This window comes from Oryza sativa, chromosome 11 (genome assembly GCF_034140825.1).
Source record: "Oryza sativa Japonica Group chromosome 11, ASM3414082v1".
In the NCBI taxonomy this organism is placed as follows: domain Eukaryota; kingdom Viridiplantae; phylum Streptophyta; class Magnoliopsida; order Poales; family Poaceae; genus Oryza; species Oryza sativa.
Window position 1 is genome coordinate 4596270 of NC_089045.1, and position 25920 is coordinate 4622189.

The 25920-nt window shown below is 39.6% G+C and overlaps 1 protein-coding gene and 1 pseudogene across 2 annotated transcripts in view; one reads left to right on the forward strand and one right to left on the reverse strand.

Annotated features, from left to right (window-relative positions):
- The window catches only part of LOC9268610 (parkeol synthase-like), a 35713-nt gene extending 18990 nt beyond the window's left edge, over positions 1-16723 (forward strand). The window contains exons 8-18 of one of the 2 annotated variants that reach the window (NM_001424267.1): positions 4766-4879; positions 6725-6847; positions 6958-7080; positions 9568-9666; positions 9795-9851; positions 10393-10439; positions 10536-10679; positions 10779-10956; positions 12830-12910; positions 12983-13066; positions 16372-16721. In NM_001424267.1, coding sequence (NP_001411196.1) covers positions 4766-4879; positions 6725-6847; positions 6958-7080; positions 9568-9666; positions 9795-9851; positions 10393-10439; positions 10536-10679; positions 10779-10956; positions 12830-12910; positions 12983-13066; positions 16372-16491 — 1170 coding nt within the window. In that variant the 3' untranslated portion in view covers positions 16492-16721. Of the gene's footprint in view, positions 1-4765; positions 4880-6724; positions 6848-6957; positions 7081-9567; positions 9667-9794; positions 9852-10392; positions 10440-10535; positions 10680-10778; positions 10957-12829; positions 12911-12982; positions 13067-16371 lie in introns of both variants that reach the window. The other variant, XM_015762147.3, reaches the window with a different exon arrangement.
- On the reverse strand, positions 16419-25166 carry LOC9271253 (probable NAD kinase 2, chloroplastic; annotated as a pseudogene).
- Positions 25167-25920: the final 754 nt, after the last annotated feature.

Below are 25920 nucleotides of genomic sequence, written 5' to 3' on the forward strand. Positions count from 1 at the left end.
AACTATCGCTTGGTTCGGCTATACATGATATTGCACTATCATCTAAACTAGCATTTAAGCTATTGTTATCCACTCGGCTTTCCTGAGCCAGAGCTTCATGCAACACATGATCAACATCAAGAAATATCTGGCCATTCAATCTCTCTTTAATATAATCAAGCAATCCATCATATGCAATGTCGGCCAAATCTTTGTCAGTTATTTTCAAACTAAAACATCGGCTTTTAATATCTCTAAACCTTTCAATATAATCAGCAACAGATTCATTGTGTTTGTGCCTAACCGATGTTAAATCAAACAACCTAAGCCCAGTTTTACCAATGCAAAAATAATTATGAAATTTTTGTTCTAATTGAGCCCAAGTATGAATAGAATTTGCCGGTAAAGAAGTAAACCATGTAAAAGTAGTAATGGACAAAGATAAAGAAAATAAGCACAATTTATAAGTATCAGAACTACTAGCCTCACCACGTTGCGTTAAAAACTGACCTACATACTCCCATGTGGTCCTACTATCCTCACCACTAAAGTTGGTAAATTCAGGAACTCTATAACCACGAGGGTATGGGATATTGTCATAATAATCAGGATACGACTTTTGGTACTCCCTAGCACGATCCATCGCTTCAATCCCAAATTTATCCCTAATAATGATACTAGTTAACTCTTCCATATTCTCAGGCCTATGCTGATTTGGTGGTGGGTTTGGTGACCTAAAAGGTTGTGGTTGTGGCGCAATATAATTATATTAGCCATACCTAGTATCGGGAGGATATCCCCTAGTAGGATCATTGTAAACATTAGGGATATGTGGGGGAACATAGGGATTAACAGTAGATACAGGAGAATCATGTACCGGAATATGGTATAAAAGCACATTATTTGTCATTGGATCAATCCCCTATACCAGGATAATTACGCCGATCTGACCGGTCTAGGGCCCGTTCTGGCTGGCATCCAGAGGTGCGGTCAGACCGGTTTAGGGTCCGGTCTGACCGCTGGGAGGAAACCCGGTCTGCCGGTCTGACCAGCGGCGAGCGCGCGGTCTAACCGGCCGTCTAGCCCGGTCGGACCGGCTGAATGCGCAGCTCCTCCCTCGCTGGTTGTTTGCATATTTGCCCCATCGGTTTTGGGGTAAATTTGATCTACATGGGCTTAACTAGTACTGGTAGAGGCTTTATTTTAGGTTGGAAATCGGCTATAAAAGAAACGAATTTATTTCTCAAAAAATCAGCAAAACGAGATTCAATAGATGCATCTAATTTACTATTTAGAGCAGCAATGGATGAATCTATTGTAGTTGCTATGTGTTGTTGGATAGGAATTGATACCTCTTCAGTACTCACCATATCAAAACTAGGTTTGATCAACGGTTCAGGCTTGAGAACCACACCTTGGTGGGTCCTAAAGCACGATCTCATTAGCGCCTCCTGCGTGATCGCTTTGATGCACTCCTCCGTAATCTTGCGTGCTTCCACATCAAGATCCTCCAATGAGATCTTGTTGATCTCGTTCCCGCTCGTCATGATTGATGAAGAAACTCCTTAATTAATTTCAGCCATACAGCTCATAACCAAAATATTTTGACCGAATAAATTAATATACGGTCTCTAAATTTCCTTGATATGCTACTGTTCTTAGCCAATTTTGTCCAAAACTAGCTTTTGTTGATTTCCTGGACGTAACAGTGAATTCGGTACTGTAGCAAAATATACAAAAATTAACCGATCTGAAATAAGATCGGCTGCTCTGTTTCCTATTTTCTTTTTGGTAACAGTGTGCTACAATAAAAAGGAAACAATATTCTTGCTGCTTTTTGTTTCTCAGCAACCGTGTATAACACGTACTAGCACGATTAATCAGACTGATCGGCTGCTGTGCCGCTGTTAACTGGTTCCTTGCGTGTTGATGCTCCTGCTTCCTGCCGACTAGATCGGCGACTGCCCTGGTCAAACCGGACTGAATACGTCGGTTAGACCGGTGCAATATGACCGGTTAGACTGGCTCGGCTATGTCGGTTAGACAGGCACAGTGAGCGGTCAATTAATTGACAGATAGATTTCGGCCGTTGGGCCGAAACTCTTGATTGGATGAAACGATAGACAATTAGATTAAACGAAATTCAGCCGTGATATGGCTGATTAGATCGTTCCCCAGCGAAGTCGCCAAAAAATCGTGTTGGCAACTTTTTTGATAAGTCGACAAGTACGATCGCAGCACCTAAGCGCCTTGCGGCGATATGGAGTCGCCAACCACCCTAATCTAGCAATTGCTAAATCAAGATGGGTTTTGATAGATTAAACCGGCTAACGGAACCGATTTAGATATCAAAATCAGCCTCTAGGCCGATTTAGATCGATATGAGGATAACTACCCGTCTCGTGGGTAAAACGGAAGGTTTTCAGGATAAACCTACAAAGAGGTGTTGCACTCTCACATCGGCGGTGGACGATTTACGGCGCAAATCGATAAAGATGGACTAAAACTAGGGTAAAGTAGAAAACATGGCTAAAGATAAAAGAAAAAGCGATTCAAGTATATTGTCTATTCGGAGTATTACAATGAATTAGCCTTGTCCCTTAAATAGTGTTAACAGTGAAATTTGGTAAGCCCGAAGTCATCATCAGCTAAGAATAAGTATCGGCTCTAGAGTACTGGAATCAGCCGATGGGAGTCATCAAATCACCAGCAACCGTATTTCCCGTGGAGTCGGATCAACTAAAGGGAATTTATCCATAAGAGTCCGAATTCAAGAAGGATGCGGCATAGCAAGTTATCTATTAATTAGGCATAGTTTAGTTTCCTTTTATCTTTAGGAAAGTGTGTTTAGTGTCCGATAAGGACTTTATGTTTTTCTTTTATCTTTAGGAAAGTTTTTTTCTTGTCCGACAAGGACTTGTACCAACCCATGGGTATAAATATGTACACATGGGGTCTATGTGATCAATCAATCGATCAAAACAACTACTCTCGATGCATCGCCACCCTCTTTACTGAGGTTTTTACTTATCTTCCGGCGAAATTTGGGCACCTGACGCGGGGCTACATCGGTTCAGTTCGATCTCCGGCGAAGGGGTAAGTCCTACGTTCCGTTGGGCCCTGGTGAATCTGTCATCTACGTTGGCGTCGTTCAAGGCTGCATCAGTACATTGGACCTCTTGGATTGCTCCGGTTTGGATGATATGTTTGCCTACTTATTTATCATATGTCTCTGTTAATCTAGTGTTACCATATCAATTTAGCTCTATCGATTGCTTTTCGCTTTAGGGTTTCTACCGGTATCGGCTAAATCGTGTTGCTAGATTAGATTAGCTTAGGCATCTACCACCCTGAAAATTAGTCAAGGGCTTGATTGTCTAGATATTGTTTTTCTTTTTATACTTAGTGCTGCATCAGTTAAGTTTGATCTACTAAGTCGTGCTTAGAACCATAATCCCTAGCCTACTTGTTGACTGCCAATAAGGGTTTCATCGGGGTTTCAGCCGATGAATTATCTGGACGTTGCATCGGCTTATAAGGATTGTATATATAAGTTGGATTTAGCTGATCGCAACAAAGGTTTCACTGTTTAATATAATCTTGTGGATTTTATGGCATTGGATCTCCAGCCGATGTATTATTTAACCTTCGGATCAGTGCTTATTCTACCATGTTATTATTAGCCGATTGGTTTCTATTGGATTATATTATTGTTATTTTATTACATCATCATCAGCCGAATACCTTTATATCATCATCTACATTGGACATATAGTCGGTTGCTTAAGCCCTATCGCTATCGGCTGGTATCGGCATCGGCTATTATCGGCTATCGGCTGGAACTACTCCATCGGCTTGTCAGCCGATCGGCTGTTTGATCTACTGTTTACATATCTTGTCAGTTACAGGATCAAACTGACTAGCACGCCCGCTTCTCATCTTTTGAACCTGCACTGGAGCTAAGCAGATCTCCCAGGCCGGTGTGTTCGATTTTTTCGTCAACAAATAGGGATTGGTCTTGCCCTCTACAGGCCCTTCTCCACATCCAACTCGGGATAGAAATCAAAATAAACCCAAAACATGCCTTCCCGAGCAAAGAAACCCGAAATCCGAAGAAAACAGACTCAGACACGGACCCTGATGGTCTGACCGGACATATACCTGCGGTCAAACCTGCCCTACTAGTTGGTCAGACCGCCTACTTACCTGTGGTCTGACCGGCCCTGTGAAGGAAACCCGACACTTTCTAAACTTTGATAATTTTCCCTTATTTCGCCCATAGGTGCTAAATTTGGGTGTAAACAGTTAGGAATAAAGATTTGAAGTTAGCATCTCTATTCTAATCACTACCCACGAGTCCATATCCCTCACGTTTTATTCAATGATATTTTTTCCTGAGATCTATCTAAAATGTACTCTAAGAAATCAGAGTCATCCCTCCAAGAAATCCGAAGCCCTCAACTGTAATATCCCCTGCCCTATGTATCACTGTAGTAGTAGTTGATGGCCTATGTGGCCCAACTGTAGTAGTGATATGGTGGGGTTGGTACAATGTTCTATGTTTAGGGGGTGAGGGGCCAGCAAATACTCGTCATTGCTCGAAATGTAAAACTTTGGTGTTAACCGTTTTACATGAACTGATCCTTTACGATTTATTACTTTGTGTACTTCATAGTTATTGAACTTCTGTCAGAAATTAGTTTATGCCCTAGTGTGGTTACATTTGTTTCCCATCAGCTTGTCACTAATAGCTGAAAAATAAAATAACTAAGTAAATTATACACAGGCATTAAATATCCTTGCTTGCTGGATTGAAGATCCAAGCTCAGAGGCATTCAAATGCCATATTGCACGCGTATATGATTATTTATGGATCGCTGAAGACGGCATGAAGATGCAGGTAACTTTTGGTCGTTCTTTGATTGTTTTTAAAAGCAAGTATAATAATGAGTTTTAAGCCTACTATAAACTTAGATGGAGAAGAGAGATAGTAAAAAACAAGGATGTTGGCTCTCATGCAAGAGCTAGCTTATCACAAGCTCCAAGATAAATACATTAAATGTATAAGTGAGAGATAGAGAGAGGAGAAAAAAATTATAGCTAACCTTATAGCTAATCTATTATATATGTTGGTTTTAAGATAGGCTAACAGTAGGAAGTGAGCTCTACTATTATCTTTGCTCTAAGAGCACCCGCAATGGTAAAGTAAGGTGCTATCTATAAAACATGTACATCTCAACAATAGACTAGATTAATAGTAAACCACTTTAATGGTATGTCTACATGGGTATCTATAGCTCTCTAATCCATTACCTCGTTTTTCTCTATAGACTATCTCTAAGTTAGTAGATAGTTTTGTTCTCTCTCTTCATTTAATCTCTTTCAAGTAAGAAAATATGCTGACATGAATCTCTTTGTAGAGAGACTATAGATAACCATTGTGGGTGCCCTAAGGCTCACTTCCTGCTATTTGCTTCACAACATTCCATACAATGGCTACTGCATTAACAAACTAATTAATCAACATTTACACTTCAACGGTGTTTACTAATTGTTTGTTCATGCTCAATAAAGCCATTTTTAGTATACCAAATACTGAATATATCATAACTGTTGAGATTGATGTAGTTTAATAGATGAAAAGTCCTTCCTACCCTCTCAATAAATGTCCTTTGTTGGGACAGAACTCAACAAGTGTGTGTATTGCCTCTATATTCAATGTGCCTGAATGTGAGCAGTGTTTACATATATATATACAAGGGTATACAAAAGGAAATGTCTTCAATGCCCCTAGCCCTATGATGAATCTCGAGTGGCTGGCCAGTAGGCCAGCCTTTAATCTATTAGTAATATCATAGGTGGCAGGAGGGAGGTGTCCATTAAGGAGGCAGTACCGATTCCCGAGGTAGCTCGCTATTGCTCGCCTAAAAGCATGCTCCGGGTAATAACGTGCACCGTCTGGACGTCATCAACAGTGTCAGGGTTAGTTAGAGCATGTAATGCGCATTTACTCCAACCCACTAGCGCCTGGTCCTTGAATTTGGGCCGTTAGGGCGTATTGTGCCTTGGTTCCTTCCGAGCCGCACTATTAGCTCTGGAAACCTCCGAAGCTCCGAAGTCCCTGGCCGCCTCCGGAGCCCCTTGAGCGTGCTCCGAAGGCTCGCCAGGCTCCGGAGCTCGAGATGCCCTCCGTGGCTCCAGGAGCCTCGGATGCTCCGGCTTCCTTGATCACTCTCGGAATCCCTTGGGCGACCTCCGAAGCCTTGCCAGGCTCTGGAGCCCTTAGTGGCCACCGGAGCCATTACTATTCTCCGAGACCCTTAGTAGTTTCCGGAGCGGCGGCTTCAGCCAGGGGACCCAAAGTGGCATTCACCCTCGGTTATCTCCCTGGGGAGGATGGCTCCTCGAAGCCCTGCAGGCCTTCCGGAGGCTGACCATTTAATCCGGAGCCATTCCCCCAACATCCTTTAATATACTACTATTCAGGCAAGGTGAAGGTAAATAGAAAAATTACATTCAAGGACTCCACTGCTACCTCGGTGGGTAGTCAGTATTACGAGTTTTAATTTGGGCTACGCAGCCATTTGCAGTTGCTCAGAAGTCTCCATTAGCATTCAAATTTAAAAACTACTATTCATAACATAAATGTGTGGTGGAGGCGTGGAGCAGTAGCGCCCCTGATTTCACTGCAGGGTTACGACTTCTCAGGCCCTAGTGGGGTTACAACGTTAACTATTTAGTGCAGATTTACGATGGCAGCCAGGTGTGGGACGCAGGTTTGACAGTTGAGGCCCTTGTGGCTACTGACCTTGTCAAAGAGCTTGGACCAACTCTTAAACGAGCGCATTCCTTCCTTAAGAATTCGCAGGTATATATAATCATGCCACTAGACCTCAGTAATTTGTCCATAAAATGTCAATTTCAATCAGCATTACTTACTGGTTATGTATAATAAGGAAGCTATTTTCTATATGAAAGTTGCTTGACAATTGCCCCCGAGATTTCAACCGCTGGTATCGCCATATATCCAAAGGTGGATGGACATTTACAACAGCTGATGATGGCTGGCAAGTTTCAGATTGCACGGCGACAGCACTGAAGGTAAACGATTAAATTTTCCTTATTACCAATATAGATGTTTTTTCATCTAATTTAATTTCTTTCCCTTTGTCTACCGAAAACGTTATGTGCTCATGCATATACAAAAAATAAAGTAGTAATTCTTTCAGAAGCATAACAGTTTTCCTGGACACCACTACTACAAAAACTCCTTTTACAGTTGCTGCAGAACTATATATTACCGCAGTAGGATAAAGAACTTGCTGTCAAATAAATTAGTATAATGTTTGAATATATATATATATATATATATATATATATATATATATATATATATATATATATATAGGGGCATGCATGAATGAAAGTTATCTTTTTCATTGTCCAACCAAATCAAGTTGAACTAAGGTACTATGGTTGTGTTTAGTTCCTGAAATTGAGGAGAAGTTTAGAGAAAATTGGTAGTTTGGAAAAAAAAAGTTGGAAGTTTTGTGTAGGAAAGTTTTGAATGTGATGTGATGTGATGGAAAGTTGGGAGTTGGGGGAAGTTTGGATGTAATGTGGTGTGAACTATAGATTATTTTCTGGAATACATAGAATAGCTGCAAATCGTATCATTATGGAAGGATAGAAAAAGAACCTCCAGAACATGCCCAAATCAAAAGATGCATAATCACAACCCACCAAAGTCAAATTAGACGGGACCCTTAGTGGACGAACAGTCACCCCAGCGAACGGTGGGTCCCACCTGCCCTTACTCATTCCTTATCTTCTTTTTTTTTCTTCCTTTCCACCATCTTCTTCCCCCGACCACACGTCTGCACCAGCAGCAGCATGTACCGCCCGCGGCCAGTGGCGAAATCGCCACCGCGCCCAGGGGTGGATCTACAGTATTATGACCGGTGTCAGGCGACACTGACGACTTTCGGCAAAATCTATAGCAAATTTGCTTATCCATATGTTATAACACCATAATTTAAATATAATTAGGATTCTATGACACCGATAGACACGTTATGACACCAATGAATCGATTTTCTGGATCCGCCACTGACCGCGCCTCCCCCCGCCTCCCACCCCTGCGGCGTCACAGCATCCTCCCGTGCTATTGCTGACCCCTGCCACTGGGGTCCTCCCAAATCCGGTCGGCAGCGCCACCGCCGGCCGCAACCCGCCAGGCCACCACCACGGCCGGCGACCATCCCTCTAATCCTGCCTGCCATGGAACATTCGAAACCCCAATCCCTAACTCAAATCCCTCCCCCACACCCCCGCCCCCGCTGCTGGCCTCCGCCACCACCCGCTTCTCCCACCTCTCGCCATGGCCGCTTTTCACCACCCTTTTGTTTCTCTTGACGAAGAGTTGAAGACAACGGGTGCGGATGGATCAGAGCAGAATCAATCAGCACCTTACGCGTGTCCTTTCATTACTTACGGTAGCAACACACGTTCATCAAATAATATAAGGATTTCGCAAATCAGAACAGAAACACCACTGTCAATGAAAGGACCACCATAGCACATGACAACACATGGAGGGGTTCCTGGATCAGTATATATATATTAAGACCAGACTCTTTAGATACTAAATAATTGATTGTAAGAAACTGGTTGTAACTTTTAAGGGGTGGACTTTCTAGCCATAGAAAATGTGAATATGAATATTAGAGACTAGCTGCTATCTAGCTAGTTAACCTCAGATCATGGTTGTCTCCTTCAAATAATTAATGAGTTGTCCAGGACATTAAAATGGCCAAATTGGATTTGAGTAAGGGTTGAAGAAAGTTTTAATTATGGAATAGGTTCAAGTTCAAACCAGCCAAGCAAGGGTGTGTTTAGTTCCACGTCAAAATTGGAAGTTTGATTGAAATTGTAACGATGTCACGGAAAAGTTGAAAGTTTGTGTGTGTAGAAAAGTTCGATGTGATGTTTTTGGGTTCAAAGTTTGCATCTAAACACGGTGTAAAATATAACAAAATTCAAGAAAGTCCCATCAGCATCATTAATTCTTGGGTGCAAGTTCATTATTAGTGATGTTAAATTGGAGTAAATAACTAGCCCAGTGCAATAGTAATTTGTTTATGCTTATTGTTGGTTCCAAATATTAAACGTTTAGCTAATTTTCCCAACTTGAAACACATGTTGGAATTACAACAATAGGGTGTGCGAGTGCCTGCAGAAATACTGAGGGGGAGTGGGAGCAAATGGTCATGGAACATATAGGGCCTCCACTTTTTGCCCTCCACATTTTTATATTATCTTTGTGTCATCAAGTAACACACCAGATACACATTTAGTACAGTCAGTTAAAAAACTTGACTCCCTTGAAGTAATATTACAGTTGGCCATGCACTGTACAACATGTTTATCAATATCAGTTCGTAGATCCTCACATGGTTCAAGAACTCAAGATAATGAACCAACTGTACTGTCAACATCTTTTTTAACCAACTGTTGCATGTTGTTTTTGTTTCTTAATAAATTTCTTTGGTTTTTAAGAGTATCTATGCTGTTACAATTTACGTACAGGCATGTCTATTGTTATCAAGGATATCTCCTGAAATCGTTGGTGAACCACTGGAAATTGATGCACAATACGATGCTGTTAATTGTCTGATGTCTTTGATGGTAAACATTTTTCAATCTTCCGTCTACTATTCTACACGAGTTGTTGTAGTCAATGATCAGAATTTTGTACAATATTCAACTTTGAAGAGCCTTGTGTCTGATATGTTTGTGTTAATTACCATTTACAGAATGATAATGGTGGCTTTTCAGCATTTGAACTCGTAAGGTCTAATACATGGCTGGAGGTGAGGGGTTGATTTCTTTCAGGATGCTCCTTTGTCCTTTCCCATGTTATATATACACGTAAATCCCAATGTACCAAGTTATTTTTTCTGTTGCTAGCAAAAGGGGGAAGATAGCGCGCCTAAATAAGTGGACTTTGCTAATGAATAATAATGATACCAATGCTATATGATAGCGGTACTAATCTGTCCGGGAAAAAAAATACAATTGCACTCTTAACAGGACAAGAGAGAAGATCTCTAACCGTGGTAAATTTATAGAAATAAAGTGTTGCAGTTAAAAAAAAAGGTGGATGGAGAAAATCAAGTACAACGGATCAGAACTTCAAATTCACCCCTGTTTTGTACAATCTCAAGTAAATGGTGTCATAGAATGCAAACTTAAACAGGATAACTGTTAACATAGTTAAATGCACATATGCATATATGTAAATTAAATGCATATCTGTTTTTCTCCCTAATTATATGGTCGATGAAAAAGCACAGCTACATTCATCACTGTGACTAAATTTGGCTAATACTGACATGTTTTGTTGGAGTTCAGCATATTAATCCTACAGAGGCATTTGGGCGTGTAATGATTGAATATCCGTAAGATGAGATAACCCATTGAATTTCATTTCTTATATACTTCCCTTTTTTATCGTATATAAGACAATCCCAAACAATATGCATCTGAATTGACAGGTATGTCGAATGTACATCATCATCAATTCAGTGTCTAGCATTATTCAAAAAACTTCACCCAGGGCACCGCAAGGAAGAGGTGGAAAATTGTATCAGCAAAGGTGCTAATTTCATTGAGAGTTCTCAGAGAAGCGATGGTTCATGGTATGTATTAGGACAGGATGCATACATAACTACAAATATGTGCGACCGATGATTTTATAAAAATCCCTACTCAATTCTGATTAAGCTGTGTTCTTACAGGTATGGTTCTTGGGGGATTTGTTTCACCTATGCCACATGGTTTGCAGTGACAGGATTAGTTTCTGCAGGCAGGACACTTGGGAATAGCGCTACAGTTAGAAAGGCATGTGACTTTCTCTTGTCAAAACAGCTTCCTTCGGGTGGCTGGGGCGAGAGCTATTTGTCATGTCATGACGAGGTAACTTTCGCATCAGCCTTATCAGTTTGGACAATTTCGTTTATACCCCTATTTTGATGTTTAATATTGATTTTATCCTTACTTTTTAGGGTTTTCGTTTTTGTTCCCACTTTTTTTGAACCGAACAATCTTTTTGCTCTTGTTTTAGATAGAGAAGTTAATGGTGTTAAATACTTGGCAAAAGGATATTTATACCCTTTCCTATCTCTATTTACTAATTGTGTTTTGCCTCCATTCTATGCATGACTTTGGAAATTTATTTAAGTGAATATGTTTTAAATTAAATGACCCACATTGAGTAACATAACAATTTGGACAGATATCTGAATTTGATGAAATTTTGATAAAATTTCAGCAACATTTTAACAGAAATTGAACAGACTTTTGACAAAATCTGAACAACATTTTACACAGTCGTATTAAGTCATTTAACAGCCTCACAAGTACTATCACAAATTTCAACTCAATGTCATTGACTTGTCCTACAAATCACATCACAGCAACAAAAATACACATGTACTCCCTCCGTCTCATAATAGGTGACGTTTTTAACTTTTTATTTACAACGTTCGACCATTCGTTTTATTTGAAAAATTAGTGCAAATATAAAAAAGATAAATCATATGTAAAGTACTTTTGATAATAAAGCAATTGACAAACAAAATAAATAATAATTCTAAAATTTTTGAATAAGACGAATGATCAAATATTGATAAATAAAAACTAACTAAAAAGATAAAAAGATAAGTAATATAAGTAATATGGGACGGAGGTAGTTAGCTAATTGTTGCTTGGATGGACGGCGCCGTGCGTTTGAACGAACCCGCCCGCCGGTGTCGCGTTGCTGCTGATCCTCAGTTAATGGCGTGGAGCAGCGGCCCCGTGCTGTTGTCGAGGAGGCAGGTGGACGTACGGGTACGCCGCCTCCAACGCCATATGCCCCGCGACTAATCATTAGATAAATTTTTTAAGTCTAATTAATCTATAATTAGATAATGTTTACTGTAGCATCACATATACTAATCATAAATTAATTAGGCTCAATAGATACGTCTCGCGAATTAGTCCAAAATTATGGATGAGTTTTATTAATAGTCCACATTTAATATTTATAATTAATGTTCAAACATCCAATATGATATGGATTTAAAAGTTTTAGTCTCATCTTAAACATGGTCGTAGTCCAACGACATCGACGCCCACCAGTTGGTGCAGTCGACGATCAAGCTGCTGCGACGACTGGTTGTTCGTCCAGATGGACGTACGTGATGCCCTCCACCGCCGCCGCCTGCCCGATGCCCAATCGCAGCCGCCTGCGCCGCTCGGATTGATTTCAGGACTGACCCCGTGTGTGAGAGGAGAGAAGAAGAGACTCTAGGTAGGGTAGATATTTCCCATGGGTACAAACCTAAATCACAAATTCGAAAAATGTTTATTTACTGCTATAAATCTGGTCCCACTAACTTCTGTCTAAATCACGGGTGGTAAACGTCTCTTTCGGTTAAAAAAAGTAGGGGCAAAAACGAAAACCTAAAAAATAGTGTTAAAATCAAATTGAACATTAGAGTAGGTGAAGAAACAAAATTATCCCTATCAGTTTTGTTTGAAGCTGGTATTTAGGGTGGCTATTGTTGCATGCTGCTATGTCAGGATTTAGTGTTTCTACGTATTTCCTACAAGGAGTCAACACGACGGATGCTATTGGATTATTTATTTTCGCAAGAAATTTTGAAAAAAAAAACAGCTTGAAGATTATGGATTTTGGAATCCGAGATTCAGCAACATGGTTCTAAAAGCTAAAATAAATAGGCCCTAAATCAAGCCTTCAACCACGTAGAGCTGACCAACCATCTTCTGATTTTCATTCAATCAGGTTTACACAAATCTTAAAGGCAACCGACCTCACGGTACGCACACTGCGTGGGCCATGATTGCACTAATTGATGCAGGGCAGGTATGTTTTTTTTTTTTATGTATAACTTTTGGCCTGTGGATTTTGGGACAATAATTCAAGGTGCTGTTATAGGCTGAAAGAGATCCAGTGCCTCTGCATCGAGCAGCCAAGGCTTTGCTCAACTTGCAATTAGAGGATGGAGAATTTCCACAGCAAGTAAGTAACAGCTGATCGACTGCTAATTACAACAGCAGTGTTAATTTAATTATAAACTATAATGGTAAATAAGGTTCATGCACTACTACAGAAAGCTTTTGATCGCTGATTCGTAACCACCACCACCACCCCCCCCCCCCCCCCCCCCCCCAAAACTGCACCACTGGTTTTGGCAACCACTAGATGAATAGTGACAGTGATAGCTGCTCGAACCCACAACGACGATAGCCCTTAAGAATGAAAAAGAACAGTGTAAAAAATACTTCTCCCTTCATATTTTAATGTATGACGTCGTTGACTTTTCGTCCAACGTTTGACTATTCGTCTTATTTAAAATATTTATGAAATTATTATTTATTTTATTGTGACCTGATTCATCATCAAATATTCTTTAAGAATGACATAAATAATTTCATATTTCTATAAAATTTTTGAATAAAACGGATGGTCATACGTTGATGAAAAAGTCAACGGCGTCATATATTAAAATACGGAGGGAGTACATAATTAATGGTGGTATACACTTTAATTTCTCCCAAGAGACTACCTAATGTAGCACTGGATCAATCTTCCGGTAGGTATGACAGATTCGATTTTGGTGGATAACTTGGCGTAATGATATCCAGGCTTTTAACTCGAACCGTTGAAGAACCCAACTCCATTGATCTTGCCAGGAATTAATGCTTTCCATTGCAAGCGAATCAAAGGACACAAACAAGAAAGTGAAAGAACGTGATCTGAAATTGCAGATGCATATGAGAGCAAGTATAATAGTAGGCTATAAGCCGGCTAAATGCTGAGATGGAGGAGAGAAGAGTGGAGAGAAAGGAAAAGCGGGCTGTAAACTTACAGCCGGCTTGGACACAAGAACCAAAAAAATCTATGAGAGAGACAAGTGGACCCTGTATTAATTATAAAGAGTTAACTATTATATGGATAGGCTGAGAGAAAGCTACAAAGAACCTTATAGCCAACAGGTCGGCTGTATTATTAGCCTTGCTCTGAAGCGAATCCGAGTATGAAGTTTGAGCTCTTAACATGAAAGGACTAATCGCCATTGTCGAGAAGAACAAGAACAAGGGGCTTTGGATAACAACAAATGGACATGTCATCACAGTTATAATGAACGATATGTCTAGATAAAACACATGAAACTAAGAGACGGCTATTGAGCTTTATGCACTATAGGATGACCTAGGGTTGGGGGGATTATTGCCCGACACGATATGAGGCCCGATGCCCCGATACAGCCCAAAACTGGCCGGTGGCGTACGTAGCACCTTGTCGTGACTACACGGAATGATCCACAAGGCTTCTTAGTCTAGAGATAACTAGAGAATGCCCCGCGCGTTGCTGTCGGACTTGGTTAACATCAATTTGTTAGATAGGAGGTACAATCTCAAGAAGAAACGGAAGAAACAAATGGCTTTCTTGGAGAAATTCTTTTTAGCAACCCTATTCAAATTTTGTAGATAATTTAGGTAGCACATTTAAAGCATAAGCTACAAAGAAGCAAAATGGTCTGATCGTAAGTTAACAAATTGTAATGTTAACTGAATGGGCGTTCAGTCATAAAGCTCTTTTATACGGATTGATGGGCCGGATACATGTAGATGTGTGTAGAGATGGGCCAATATGTTTATGTGGGCTATATTTGGCACTGAGGAGATAAAGAGACTCACCCGGTGCCTGACAGGTTGGGCTCTATGCTGCGGTCCATCCAATGGTTGAGAACCAATATAATGCATTCATTCAACGGTTCATAATTGATGATGACGTGAAAATATGAGGTCTGAGCTTTTAGCATTAACTTTATAGAAAGAAGGGATAGAAGAACCGAAAGAAATCATTCAACATTATTAGCTTATTACCAACGCATCAAAGTATGCCTAACTCGCTTCAATGTCGTATGAAGGAGATATTATCATTTCCATGTAGGGTGGTCAGCTAGTTCCGAACCGAACGCTAGCTAAAGACTGAGTTTGTGACAAATTGTAACTTGGTGCGAGAATGGCTCGTGTGTATCCACCATGGTGATGTCCTAATCACTACCAGACGATTTCGCACATGATGTATCCTCGGGGATTCAAACACTCGTGCGACCAGAGCATACTATGCCATACAGTCACTTGTGATTAGTGAAGGGACATTTTTATAGTAACTAATTCTCTTAATCTCGCTATATTAAATATTTGGATATAAAAAATGAACCCAACTGAAAAGTTCTAAACAATTAAGGTTCATATCTCGTAAAGCACTACAATATCCTTCTGAGCTCATTTAAAAAATTCAAAATTTTGAATTTTAGAATATCAAAAATAGTAATAAAATATTTCAGCACCTAAACTTATAAATTATTTCATCACCTAAACCATTTTAACTGAAAAAGGTTGTCAACTACAAATTTTTAGGCCTAATCGAGTTCTAAAACTTTTTATAGAACATATCTCTATCTGAAGTCATTAACAAAATCAAAAATTTAAATTTAGATGAAAACTTGTGAGCTACAAATTTTAGATGTCCTCAAAATCTATAATTTTAATACACAAGTTGTCTTTGTCTGACTTCATTTTTAAAATTATAAATTTCGCTCCCGGATCTCTGTGTCATTGTACTACTCACACATCACCGCTAGGTCAAGACTGAAACTGGTGGTTCAAAGTGGTGATAAAATAGCACTCCCTCCGTTCCATAATATAAGAGATTTTGACTTTTTGCTTGCACTGTTTGACCATTCGTCTTATTAAAAAAAAATTAGAATTATTATTTATTTTATTTGTGACTTACTTTATTATCCAAAGTACTTTAAGCACAACTTTTCATTTTTTTATATTTGCACAAATTTTTTGAATAAGACGAGTGGTCAAACAGTACAAGCAAAAAGTTAAAATCCCTTATATTATGGGACGGAGGGAGTACAAGTTATTGATGTCAGTTTGTAGATGAAACCAGCAGTTATATATCCCCATGCACCGCAATTTTAAGGAGTAAACAAAATAATCTTGTAGTAGCAATGATGTTATTATGTTTGCCAACTATACCATGACTACTATAAAAAATAAAAGATAGCAGATTCACACTAGTCTCAAAATCGTTATTGATCTCAGCATGTTTAAACATAATACACCTGAACCTATTTTGTATATATATCTGTGCACATTTTTTGCATTGTATAATATGGTCAGATACAATAGATCAATCGTTGAGTTGAAATGAGAGAACATGTTTTATTGTAAATATACATAAACTTTTATTACTATATGCAAACAGTTAATTAAATTTTTATTTATGACTGTCAACAACAGGAAATTGTTGGAGTCTTTCTCCAAACTGCCATGATCAGTTATTCCCAGTACAGGAACATCTTCCCTATAATGGCTCTCACAGGGTATCGCCGCCGAGTACTGCTTGCAGGCAACATATAGGAGCATGATTTTAAGTTATGCCAGCTCTTGGCATGTTGGTTTGCCAATAAAGTTACATTTCACCTCCCCTAGCAGCAGTACTCTCTACTGTTCTAGCGTTTGTATTTTGTATTTTCTAAGAAAAAAATGTTTTACCGCATTTACTTAGTTCCCTTTGTTTGTAATAAAACATGGAACATACTGCTTCCTTGTAGTTACACGTGCGTTCTAATAAGAAACATTATTATATCTAGTATGCTTACCAAACCCCTAAACACGTCGGCAATCCTCAAAACACCTGAGCCTCTTGAATTGCATTCTCAGTTCTGGCAACCACCGTTCTGATACCATCTTTTCTTGTTCACCATTAAGATAGCAGCTGGCCACCCTATATAAAGGAAACATCAGTAGCCATTCTTAAAACGTACTCGTAGTAAGCTGGAACATAGATTCATTCCACCAAATATAAGAAAATATTCAAGACCAACACACACAAAAAAAAAAACAGGATTATTTTTGATAAATAAGGGCATCCCAAATTGCAATTCCTGTTTTAGATAGACATCAGCTGCAAATAATTATTTTTCCCTGCTCATCAGCATACTAAATAACATCTTGTGGACTTGCTACTAATTCAAAATAAGAGTATGGCTTCAGTTCATGAATCCCAACAGTACACTGCTCAATTGGTAAATGTTACAGCTGACACAAGCATTACAGTGAACAAAATGTATTTGACACGCATGTTAGAATTCTTATTAAACAAAACCCCCCTTCCAAGAGAACATATGTACTGATAAAAAATACCCAAATTGAAATACTGTGATTCTAAGGAACAAGCCAAAAGAGGGTGGAAGGGCATAGAAACAAACATTGACACCAGTCCTACACAAGGTTGTCAGGATCGGGATACTAGGTAGTATCGTTTTGCTCAAAGTAATATCATATCGTAGGATCGTATCGTAGTATCGGGATACTATGAGATTTTCTTTTTTTAAGTTTAATTAATATTTATATTAATTATATGTAGCCATTCTATATAAAAAAAATGTAGTAATGACATATGTCATGCAAATAGAGGCATTTATTAAGAGAAACCACGTTGGTTTTGATATATTTAACTGAATTTTATATAAATTTGAGCATATTTATTTACATTATTTTCATACCATGTTATTTTAAATAATATTTTGTAGTATCGTAGAGATCGTAGAATCGGGATACCACCTAAGATTTCGTAGGATCGTGTACTAATGAATAGTAGGATCAAGATACTATGAAAATTAGGATACTAGGTGGGATCGGTATCGTTTCGGCTTGGTAGGATCGTAGTATCGTAAGATACTAGGATACGTATCGGGATACTGACAACCTTGGTCCTACATACTGTATACCGACAATCATTGACACACTAGACCTGCTTCATGCCAGTAAAGTTCCAGTTGGATTCAGTAAATATCTATTGTTAAGAAAGAAAAAGACTGAGTAAAATTTCGGCGTACCTTTCATATTCCTGTTGAGCACTATGTACAGGGTTTAGCAAAACACGATCATTCTCAACCAGATTTCTTCGCGTCTGCACCAAATTAATAGCTTTTGATAAATCCTCTAGTAGACACAAGTGCAATGTATCAACAATTAAATCAAGAGAATACGCAATTGGTTGGGTTGGACACGAGACGGCTTGGAACTATACTATCGAATACTCCCTCCATCTATTTTTTATAGTCATATTTCCAAATCTGAAAAATTTATTTTTGATAGGCATATTTCAATCCAACAACTTATCATCTTAATGACTTTCTCGGATTTAATGCGTGACTCTCTATTCTTCCACACAAGATTAACTATATGGGCATCGAGAAATGTAATATTAATGAATCGCTTGTTTACAGGGAATGACTAGTAGCATGTTTAAATAGATGATAAGTAAAATTACTTATCCTTGGTATATGTGTTAAGATGAAATATGACTATCAAAAGTAGATGGAGGGAGTATTAATTAGCCATTGCTGGCATTACACCTGTCAAAAGGTGTATCTATGTGTAGTGTTATGTATGTACAAGGGAAAACTAGCCTATAATGCCTTCTGGTCCAGTCGCTCTTTTCAGTTCAGGCACCTGATCAAGCTGAGGATCCAGTCACCAGTTTGGACAGATTTATTAACAGTTGGGAGTGGGTGCTGACTCATGGATATTTCAACAGTCTACTCTTGATAATTGCTGCCTCCTTTTGCCATCAAATGATACCCAGACGTTACTTCTTGCATCATCTGGTATCTGTGGAAGTTGCAAATGTAATGGCAGTTACAAAAGAGTGTGCAAATTTTACCAGTTAGCTAACCAGGTTGTGGTATTGTGGGTTAAAAACAGGAGCTAAAGCTGCTACTAGAGTCTGAGTTACATAGTCATAGTAAACATTCTTAATTAAGGGTGATAATAAAGGTTGCGTGAAAGCATAAACATTTTATCGGATGTTGAATGTTGATTGCTCCATACCTTCAATTCAAGTCGTGCAGAAATCAGGAAGGATGACAAGTCTAAATGACAATGAGTGCGGGCAGATTGGAGTAAACAGCAAACATGGGGCATTTGGATGGACCTAGATAACAAGAGCAACAATGATCATAGTGAATAACTGTCCTGTTCAATTGGCACTGGGTAGCGTGCTTGGAAATGAAACATTTCCATGGCAGATATAAAAAGACTAATAAACACACATTATGTGATTGCATATCGAACACAATGTATTTGAATGAAACAACAAACAAGAGTACATGACCACCATAAAAGCAACAAATCTACCCATCATTTATCCTTGCTCAGTTTTCAGAAATCAAAATGGATTATACAAGAGCGCCAAAAATGATAAGTATTTTCAATGCAGTAACAATGTTCAATATTAAATATTTCCGATGAAATAGTTAAGAAGAAAGAAAATGATATTTAGCTCATTGACCTTGGAGATTGGCTGTTACAATTATTCTTAAAGTAAATGCTGGGCATGCTTCTTTGAAGTTTAGCAAGATGGTTCCAGGAACTATTTCACTGGTATAGAGTGGAAAGCGGCACAACTAGCCTTTTCATATGTTCCTCTTTGAACATGTACAGGATGCATTATTAGAGAGAAGTCATATTTATATAAAATAATGTCGTATTTTCATGTAAAAATCTTCCCTGAAAATATTAAGCATGTGCATCATCAATGAGAAATATCTATACATAACATGGAGCGGAAAGCAATAGAGGAAACAGATCTTATTTAATAACACGGGAAAATGCTTTTTTTCATGGTCATTTATCACTTAACATGGGGTAATTTAGTGCTTCTGAGGATTTCTACAACTTGTAAGAATTAGCCTACCATTGAGCCTCCAGCTGCACCAGAGTATGCTGTACTGCCAGTCGGTATAGCTACTATCACCCCCATCTCCTTCAACCTAGAAATATTCTCATCATATTAAAAAAATAGAAGTTTTTAGTACATATCTAAAATAATATTAAAAATCCTGAACTTATAAACAAATACAGGAATAAAATAACAAAAATAAGCTCCAAGAAGTGTGTCTACATTAGTATTTAATCATTAGTTCCAACCAACACTTGCTTCAGGCAATCAAGTGACACAATGAGTTATGAAATTGTGAAGGACAATTCAGCTTAGAGAAATATGAACATAATGCAATATGTTTTTTATCATATGAACAGTAGCAAAAAACATAGTTATGGCTTCTCTATTTCAGTGCAGCTGTCGCCTAAACTCTGTCAAGCTTAAAAGAATTGAGAAATGGGCCTACCTTCATGATTCCATCCACTAAATATCCAAACAGAAAAGGTGGATTTATGCTACAAGAGATGTACTTTTTTAATACCCTCTGAATCTTACCTTTGTGATTAGATGGTTATGCTCGTAGCATTCAATTTTGGGCAGGTATGGATCAGAACCCTGATCAACAAGTACGTCATTTAGGACATCAAATACTTTTCCTGGCATTGCTTTTCCATTGCAAAAGATCTCACCTCATATATGCATTTTAAGGGTTATATAAACTCCAAGTGTAATGTTACCATGGATGACAGTTACCACTCCAAGTGCTGAGGAATCCTAGCACAAAACCTTGCATCTTGAATATAGAAGGTGTGCACAAAACCATAACCAGGAATCCTAGCAAATATATCATGAACAGCAGGCTCGATGAGAACATTCAAATGATCAAAAGCAAAGCAACCTGAAAAGAAAGTGAATGAAAGTCAGCAGATCAAAAGCTATGTCTGTTGCCAAACAGAGATGGGAATTATGTAGAAGTACATGAAATATATTAGCCTAAGTGGCTAATAGACAGCTTTAGGGAGAACTAAATCAAGACCACCTTTGACACTCACAAAGATATGTTGCCAAAAAACATAAAATGAATGAGCTATCGATGCTGTGAAATCTTTAAGACTTAATTTATACACAAAAATACAAAACTGTGTCACACAAAAAATCCCTACCATAAAATACCAGTTAATCAACTTGACATGAAAAGGGGTTATTGTATCCAATCAATTAAATAACCAGAAGACAAGTCCAATGGTGTATCCCACATTCCCATGAATTCATACAGCTCATTTTAGTTTTGAAGCAAGCTCTTAAACAGGAATTGTTGATCAATCAAAATATTTCTATAAACTAAAGCCAGAGAACATTTCCAAACTATGGAAGAAATTATTCTACAAGTATTGACTGTATTGTACTCCTCATACGATCCTAAAGAACTTTCAACTAATTACATGTAGTCCAACATCTTACTATATATTAATGAGATGCTCAGAACAGATCAGGACAAAAAAGTGCATTCTAACCATGAATCGTACAACTTTCATGGAAAGAATTCTCTAGCAGGATCTTTAAAAACTTCTAAAATCCTCAGTACATCGAGTTGCAATTTTGCATAAATAAATACTGTTCTCTAAGAAACAGGAATGAATAATAAGAAATGTCAGTGATAGCATATGAGGCAACCGTGGAGGCGCAATTGGCCGTGCCAACAAAATGTAGAAATGTGCTATCGATTGCAACTTAGTGAACAAATCTTGGAGAAGACCAATAGTTTATTCGTTCAGACAAAAATGACAGTTTTAAATTCTATACTGAGCAATGGAATTTTATACAAAACCATATGCCTTTGAAGCATGAAAAAAGGGTTTACTCCTATGACCACCAAGAAAAAGGCAACACCAAATGAGATTGCAATTTTATACTGATCGATAGGATTTTAGTACTGACCTGGCTATATGAATCACTACAGTCTCTGTTCACTTGGTAAAAGAGTTCACAATTCAATTTAATCCGCTTTGGTCACTACTCATATTGGAGCACTGTTCCACGTCACAATCCTGGGTATTTTGACTCTTAGGTAATAGGCCTAAACATAAAAAAGATTGCAATTATCTTCCCTGAACAACTAAAGGACTCTCTTCTAGTGAACTAATCTATCACCAGGAGTTGTTGAGCTCTAGGTTCAACAGGTTAAAAATATTTCCCTCAAGCACGTAGACAAACAACAATCTAAGCAATAGAGCACAAGTCAGAACATAACAGCTAGTTGACCCAACAGAGAGCATTCTCGGGTCCTCTCCTGTCCAGATCATATTAGTTTCAGATCAATTATGTGTATTATCATATTAGTTTCAGATCATTTCAAAAGATGCACAACATGATCGCTAAAAGGAAGATCAAATGTGATAATTTGAGTTCGTTTGTAGAAATTAAAAAATGCATGCAGTTATCACGACTATCATGATGTAGAATATTGATGCTATGAAGGAAGGGACATTTTAGAATTTATAGAAAAACATCACACGATCTAGCAGGATAGAAACATATAATATACCTAACAAACCGAGACCCCATATGGCAAAATCTTACCATACAAAACCAGTCTACTATGTTTAGCAGTACACAAGATAATTTAATTAGTTCTCACTTATGTCAAAATCTATTTCAGAACTATTATTTTTAATGCATCAGGTATGCGTAGAAATTTAATCTATTAGTCATCTTGTCCGGCAGCTAACATATACAAAACATGGACCCTTGTGAAATATCCATGGAAACCACAAATCAAAAGAAAAAAAAAGCATGAAGGCACTGAGGCACAAAAGCAAGAGAAAAGGATGCCACCATGGAATTCATCGCCAGCAAGGCTACATTTCATAGAATGGCTCTGCAAGTTCTTTGCGATAGCCAATAGCACGCACATCATTGTGTCACATATAGTGAACTATAACGATGGGCTTGCATGCCATGTTATGTCTAATGGTTTTTCAAATCAGTTACAGTTGAACAATAATAGGAATATATCTTTAAAAAAATATGAAAGGAAGATTAAATGGTATTCAGCAACTTACTGTAATGCTATGCAGGATATCTGTCAATTGTTGAAACGATAACCTCTTTAAGATGCATCAATTGCAAGGGAAAGCCTGTTTCCTTTCCTCCCTTCTGACGCGGCCCAGTCAACCTCTTTCTTCCTGCACCAGCCTGGCCTAGTGTGTCGGCCTCTTCCTCCTCCCACGAGAGCGCCGTAGGTATAAAACCCCCCTTACATGTACAGCTGTCAATTATTTATTATTTATACGCAAATAAAGATCAGACAAACATATATATTTGTAGCAGAGTCCATGTATATACCTTGAGACGAATTTCAGGCCTGCTGATCGATTATCAATTGATCTGCACATTTGGACTGCAGTAAAAACAGAAGAAAAAAGAAATCTCAGTCAATAAACAAAGCCAACGTGTGGGAATATCCTGTAAATTAGAACTAAACTGCACATAGATATTATACTGCTCTTCCTTCCTAATATCTGACCATGTACCGACTTGGCTATTCCCAGGAATCGCATGGGAATGATTAGAAGAAACCACTGTATACAACTATGATATGAAATATATGAACCGTTCATACCTAGAACTCTGCATTGCAACAAGATTACCTGACCAAACTGATCCAATGTAAACCTGAAAAATGTATCAAGCTTAACCAATGTAAACAAAGAAAAAAATTGAACGGGATGCTCATCAGCTGGGATAACACCGGATAGAATATAACCAGCTCACGGCCATCAAGAAAGAATGTCGACGGCAGCGGCATGCATGACAGGAGATACTTAACGATCTTCTCCACCGAGCAACAGCACAACCCAAGTCATATTAACATGTCGCATGAATCTGGCAAGGCTATTGAATGAAGAGCACCCTGAGTTAAATCTTAACAAGAGGGAAACATATCAGGTACGAATAAAGGTTTTATCCTAATGAAATTATGTTGCTAGGCTATCGAGAAAAATAAATTGTATTTACCATTAGCTTCCAGGTGTTGATGATCCATCAATATGACCTGTTTTTTTTTCTCTCCAGATAAGGGATACCGTTCCTTTCAGCAGATTTTTGTGATCCAAGCTGACAATTGCCTTTAGAATTGCTGGCATCAGATGTCCTAGGATCAACTGTTACCACTGAAGCTTCGATTTACCTTTCCTCAACAGATGTGGAGGCTCCATTGCTGGATGGTTTTCCATTAGTAATACCAGAAGCAACTGATAGAATATAGTCACTATCAAAGGATGCCCCAACTTTTCAAGACCATAAAATCTCAGCTGCTTTATAGTCAATGGCTCATTTTGTTCAGCGCTGAGACTCTGTTTTGTCCTTAAGTGGTCAGTAAACTACTCGACCGTCACTGAGGGTTCAGAACAGATTTTGGATATACTCCTTTGCTTCTAAAAATGTCAGTCATCCCATTTGTTTGGGGAACACATCTCAAGAAGGAAACCATGCCTCAAGGGGATTACTCTCTAATATATAGCTTGACTGAAGTTCTGTCCTGGTGCCATGCAGTTCACCTTGCTCAGTACTACTGTCGTGCTTGCTCAGTACTTTTGGATACACTTCTATGCCACATCCAGATTATGCCGTGCTGCTTCAATGTCTATGTAACATGTTTCCCTCTCCTTCACTGTTCCATCAGATTACAGAAGTGCTGTTTTTGCTACCTTCTGAGGAGAAACCTGGGCTGTTTGTGAGCTGGTCTGTTTGATCATTCTTCACAGGCTTACCATTCCCATTTAATGAGCCATTTTGTGTATCCACAGTCTCTCAGCACAAGTGACATGCTGCTTCCATCTCGAGACCATCACATATGTCCTACCATTCCCTTCCTGGCAATGAAGATAAATGGGCTTCTTCACACTATCAGACACAACTTCTGTCAATCGCTGAACCTGTTTGGCAGAGGGTGCAGTCCCAATCTCAACAGGTATATTCACCACCTCTATCTTTCCCAGTGAGACAGCTTCCTGAACTGCCAAAAGATATAAATCATCTTTAACATCTTCCTCCCAGAGATCAACTATAATTTTGAATCCCTTTGACAATAACCATTCTAGTTTCTCCCCGCTGAATTGTCCTCCCCTCCAAAATGCAACCTCAACAGTCTATCTCATCTGATAGCCAAAAGAATTAGACGCCGCATCAACCCAGCAAGCAGTGCGCCAAGGTCCGCTCCGCAGATGTTCGACGAAATGCTCACAAGCAGCAGGAGATCGAACCAACGAACCTGGCAGTCGAGCCCGATCCGCGAGCTGAAGAACGACGCCCACGCGGCGACGACACCATGCCGCGCGCCACCACCACCTCCCGAAGACACCATGAAGCGCAGGAAGGGAAGGAGAAGAACGCGGTGGCGGGTGGCGACGGGGAAGGGGACGGAGTTGGCCGCGACGGCGTCGACGAGTGAGGCCGTGACGCGGAGGGGATCGGGAGGCGGCGCGGCGCTTCCGCCTCAACTCCGAGCGCCTAAGCCACAGCCGCCGCCCCACCACGCTCGAGCGCTGGCCCTACTCGCCGCCGCCTCCACTCGGACTCGCCGTAGCAGCCGCCGCCTCGGCCGCGCCGCCACCGCCGGCAGCAACGCCGCCGCGGCGACTGAACGGGGAGAGGGGAATCGACACGTCACACGCCACACGCCTCTCCCTTCCCCAAATCGACTTGACCCAAAACCACCGGACCGGACCCTTGTGCTAGGTGACTGACATGTGGGCCAACCACCGGAGCGCAGGGCTGGGCCCACCTGTCAGCGAAGTGAACGGAGCGAGCATGAGGTGACCTCGCCGGCGCAGCCTCCTCCCGCCGAGAGGGCTGACAAGCTGGATTTTTCACATTTTGGTCCTTTAAAAAACTTATTTCGCAAATAGACCCCTGGAAAAATTTATCCAGAAATAGTCCTTTTTGGGGCGCCAGAGTGGCTGGCGCCGTCGTCCAACTGGACGGCGCCAGCCTCTCTGGCGCCGTCCCCCTGCCGACGTGGCGGGGCGATGCTGAGGTGGCTAGGGGGAGCGCGCCAGAGTGGCTGGCGCCCCCCCCCCGAAATTTTTTATTTTTGTTTTATTTGTTTGATATTTTTT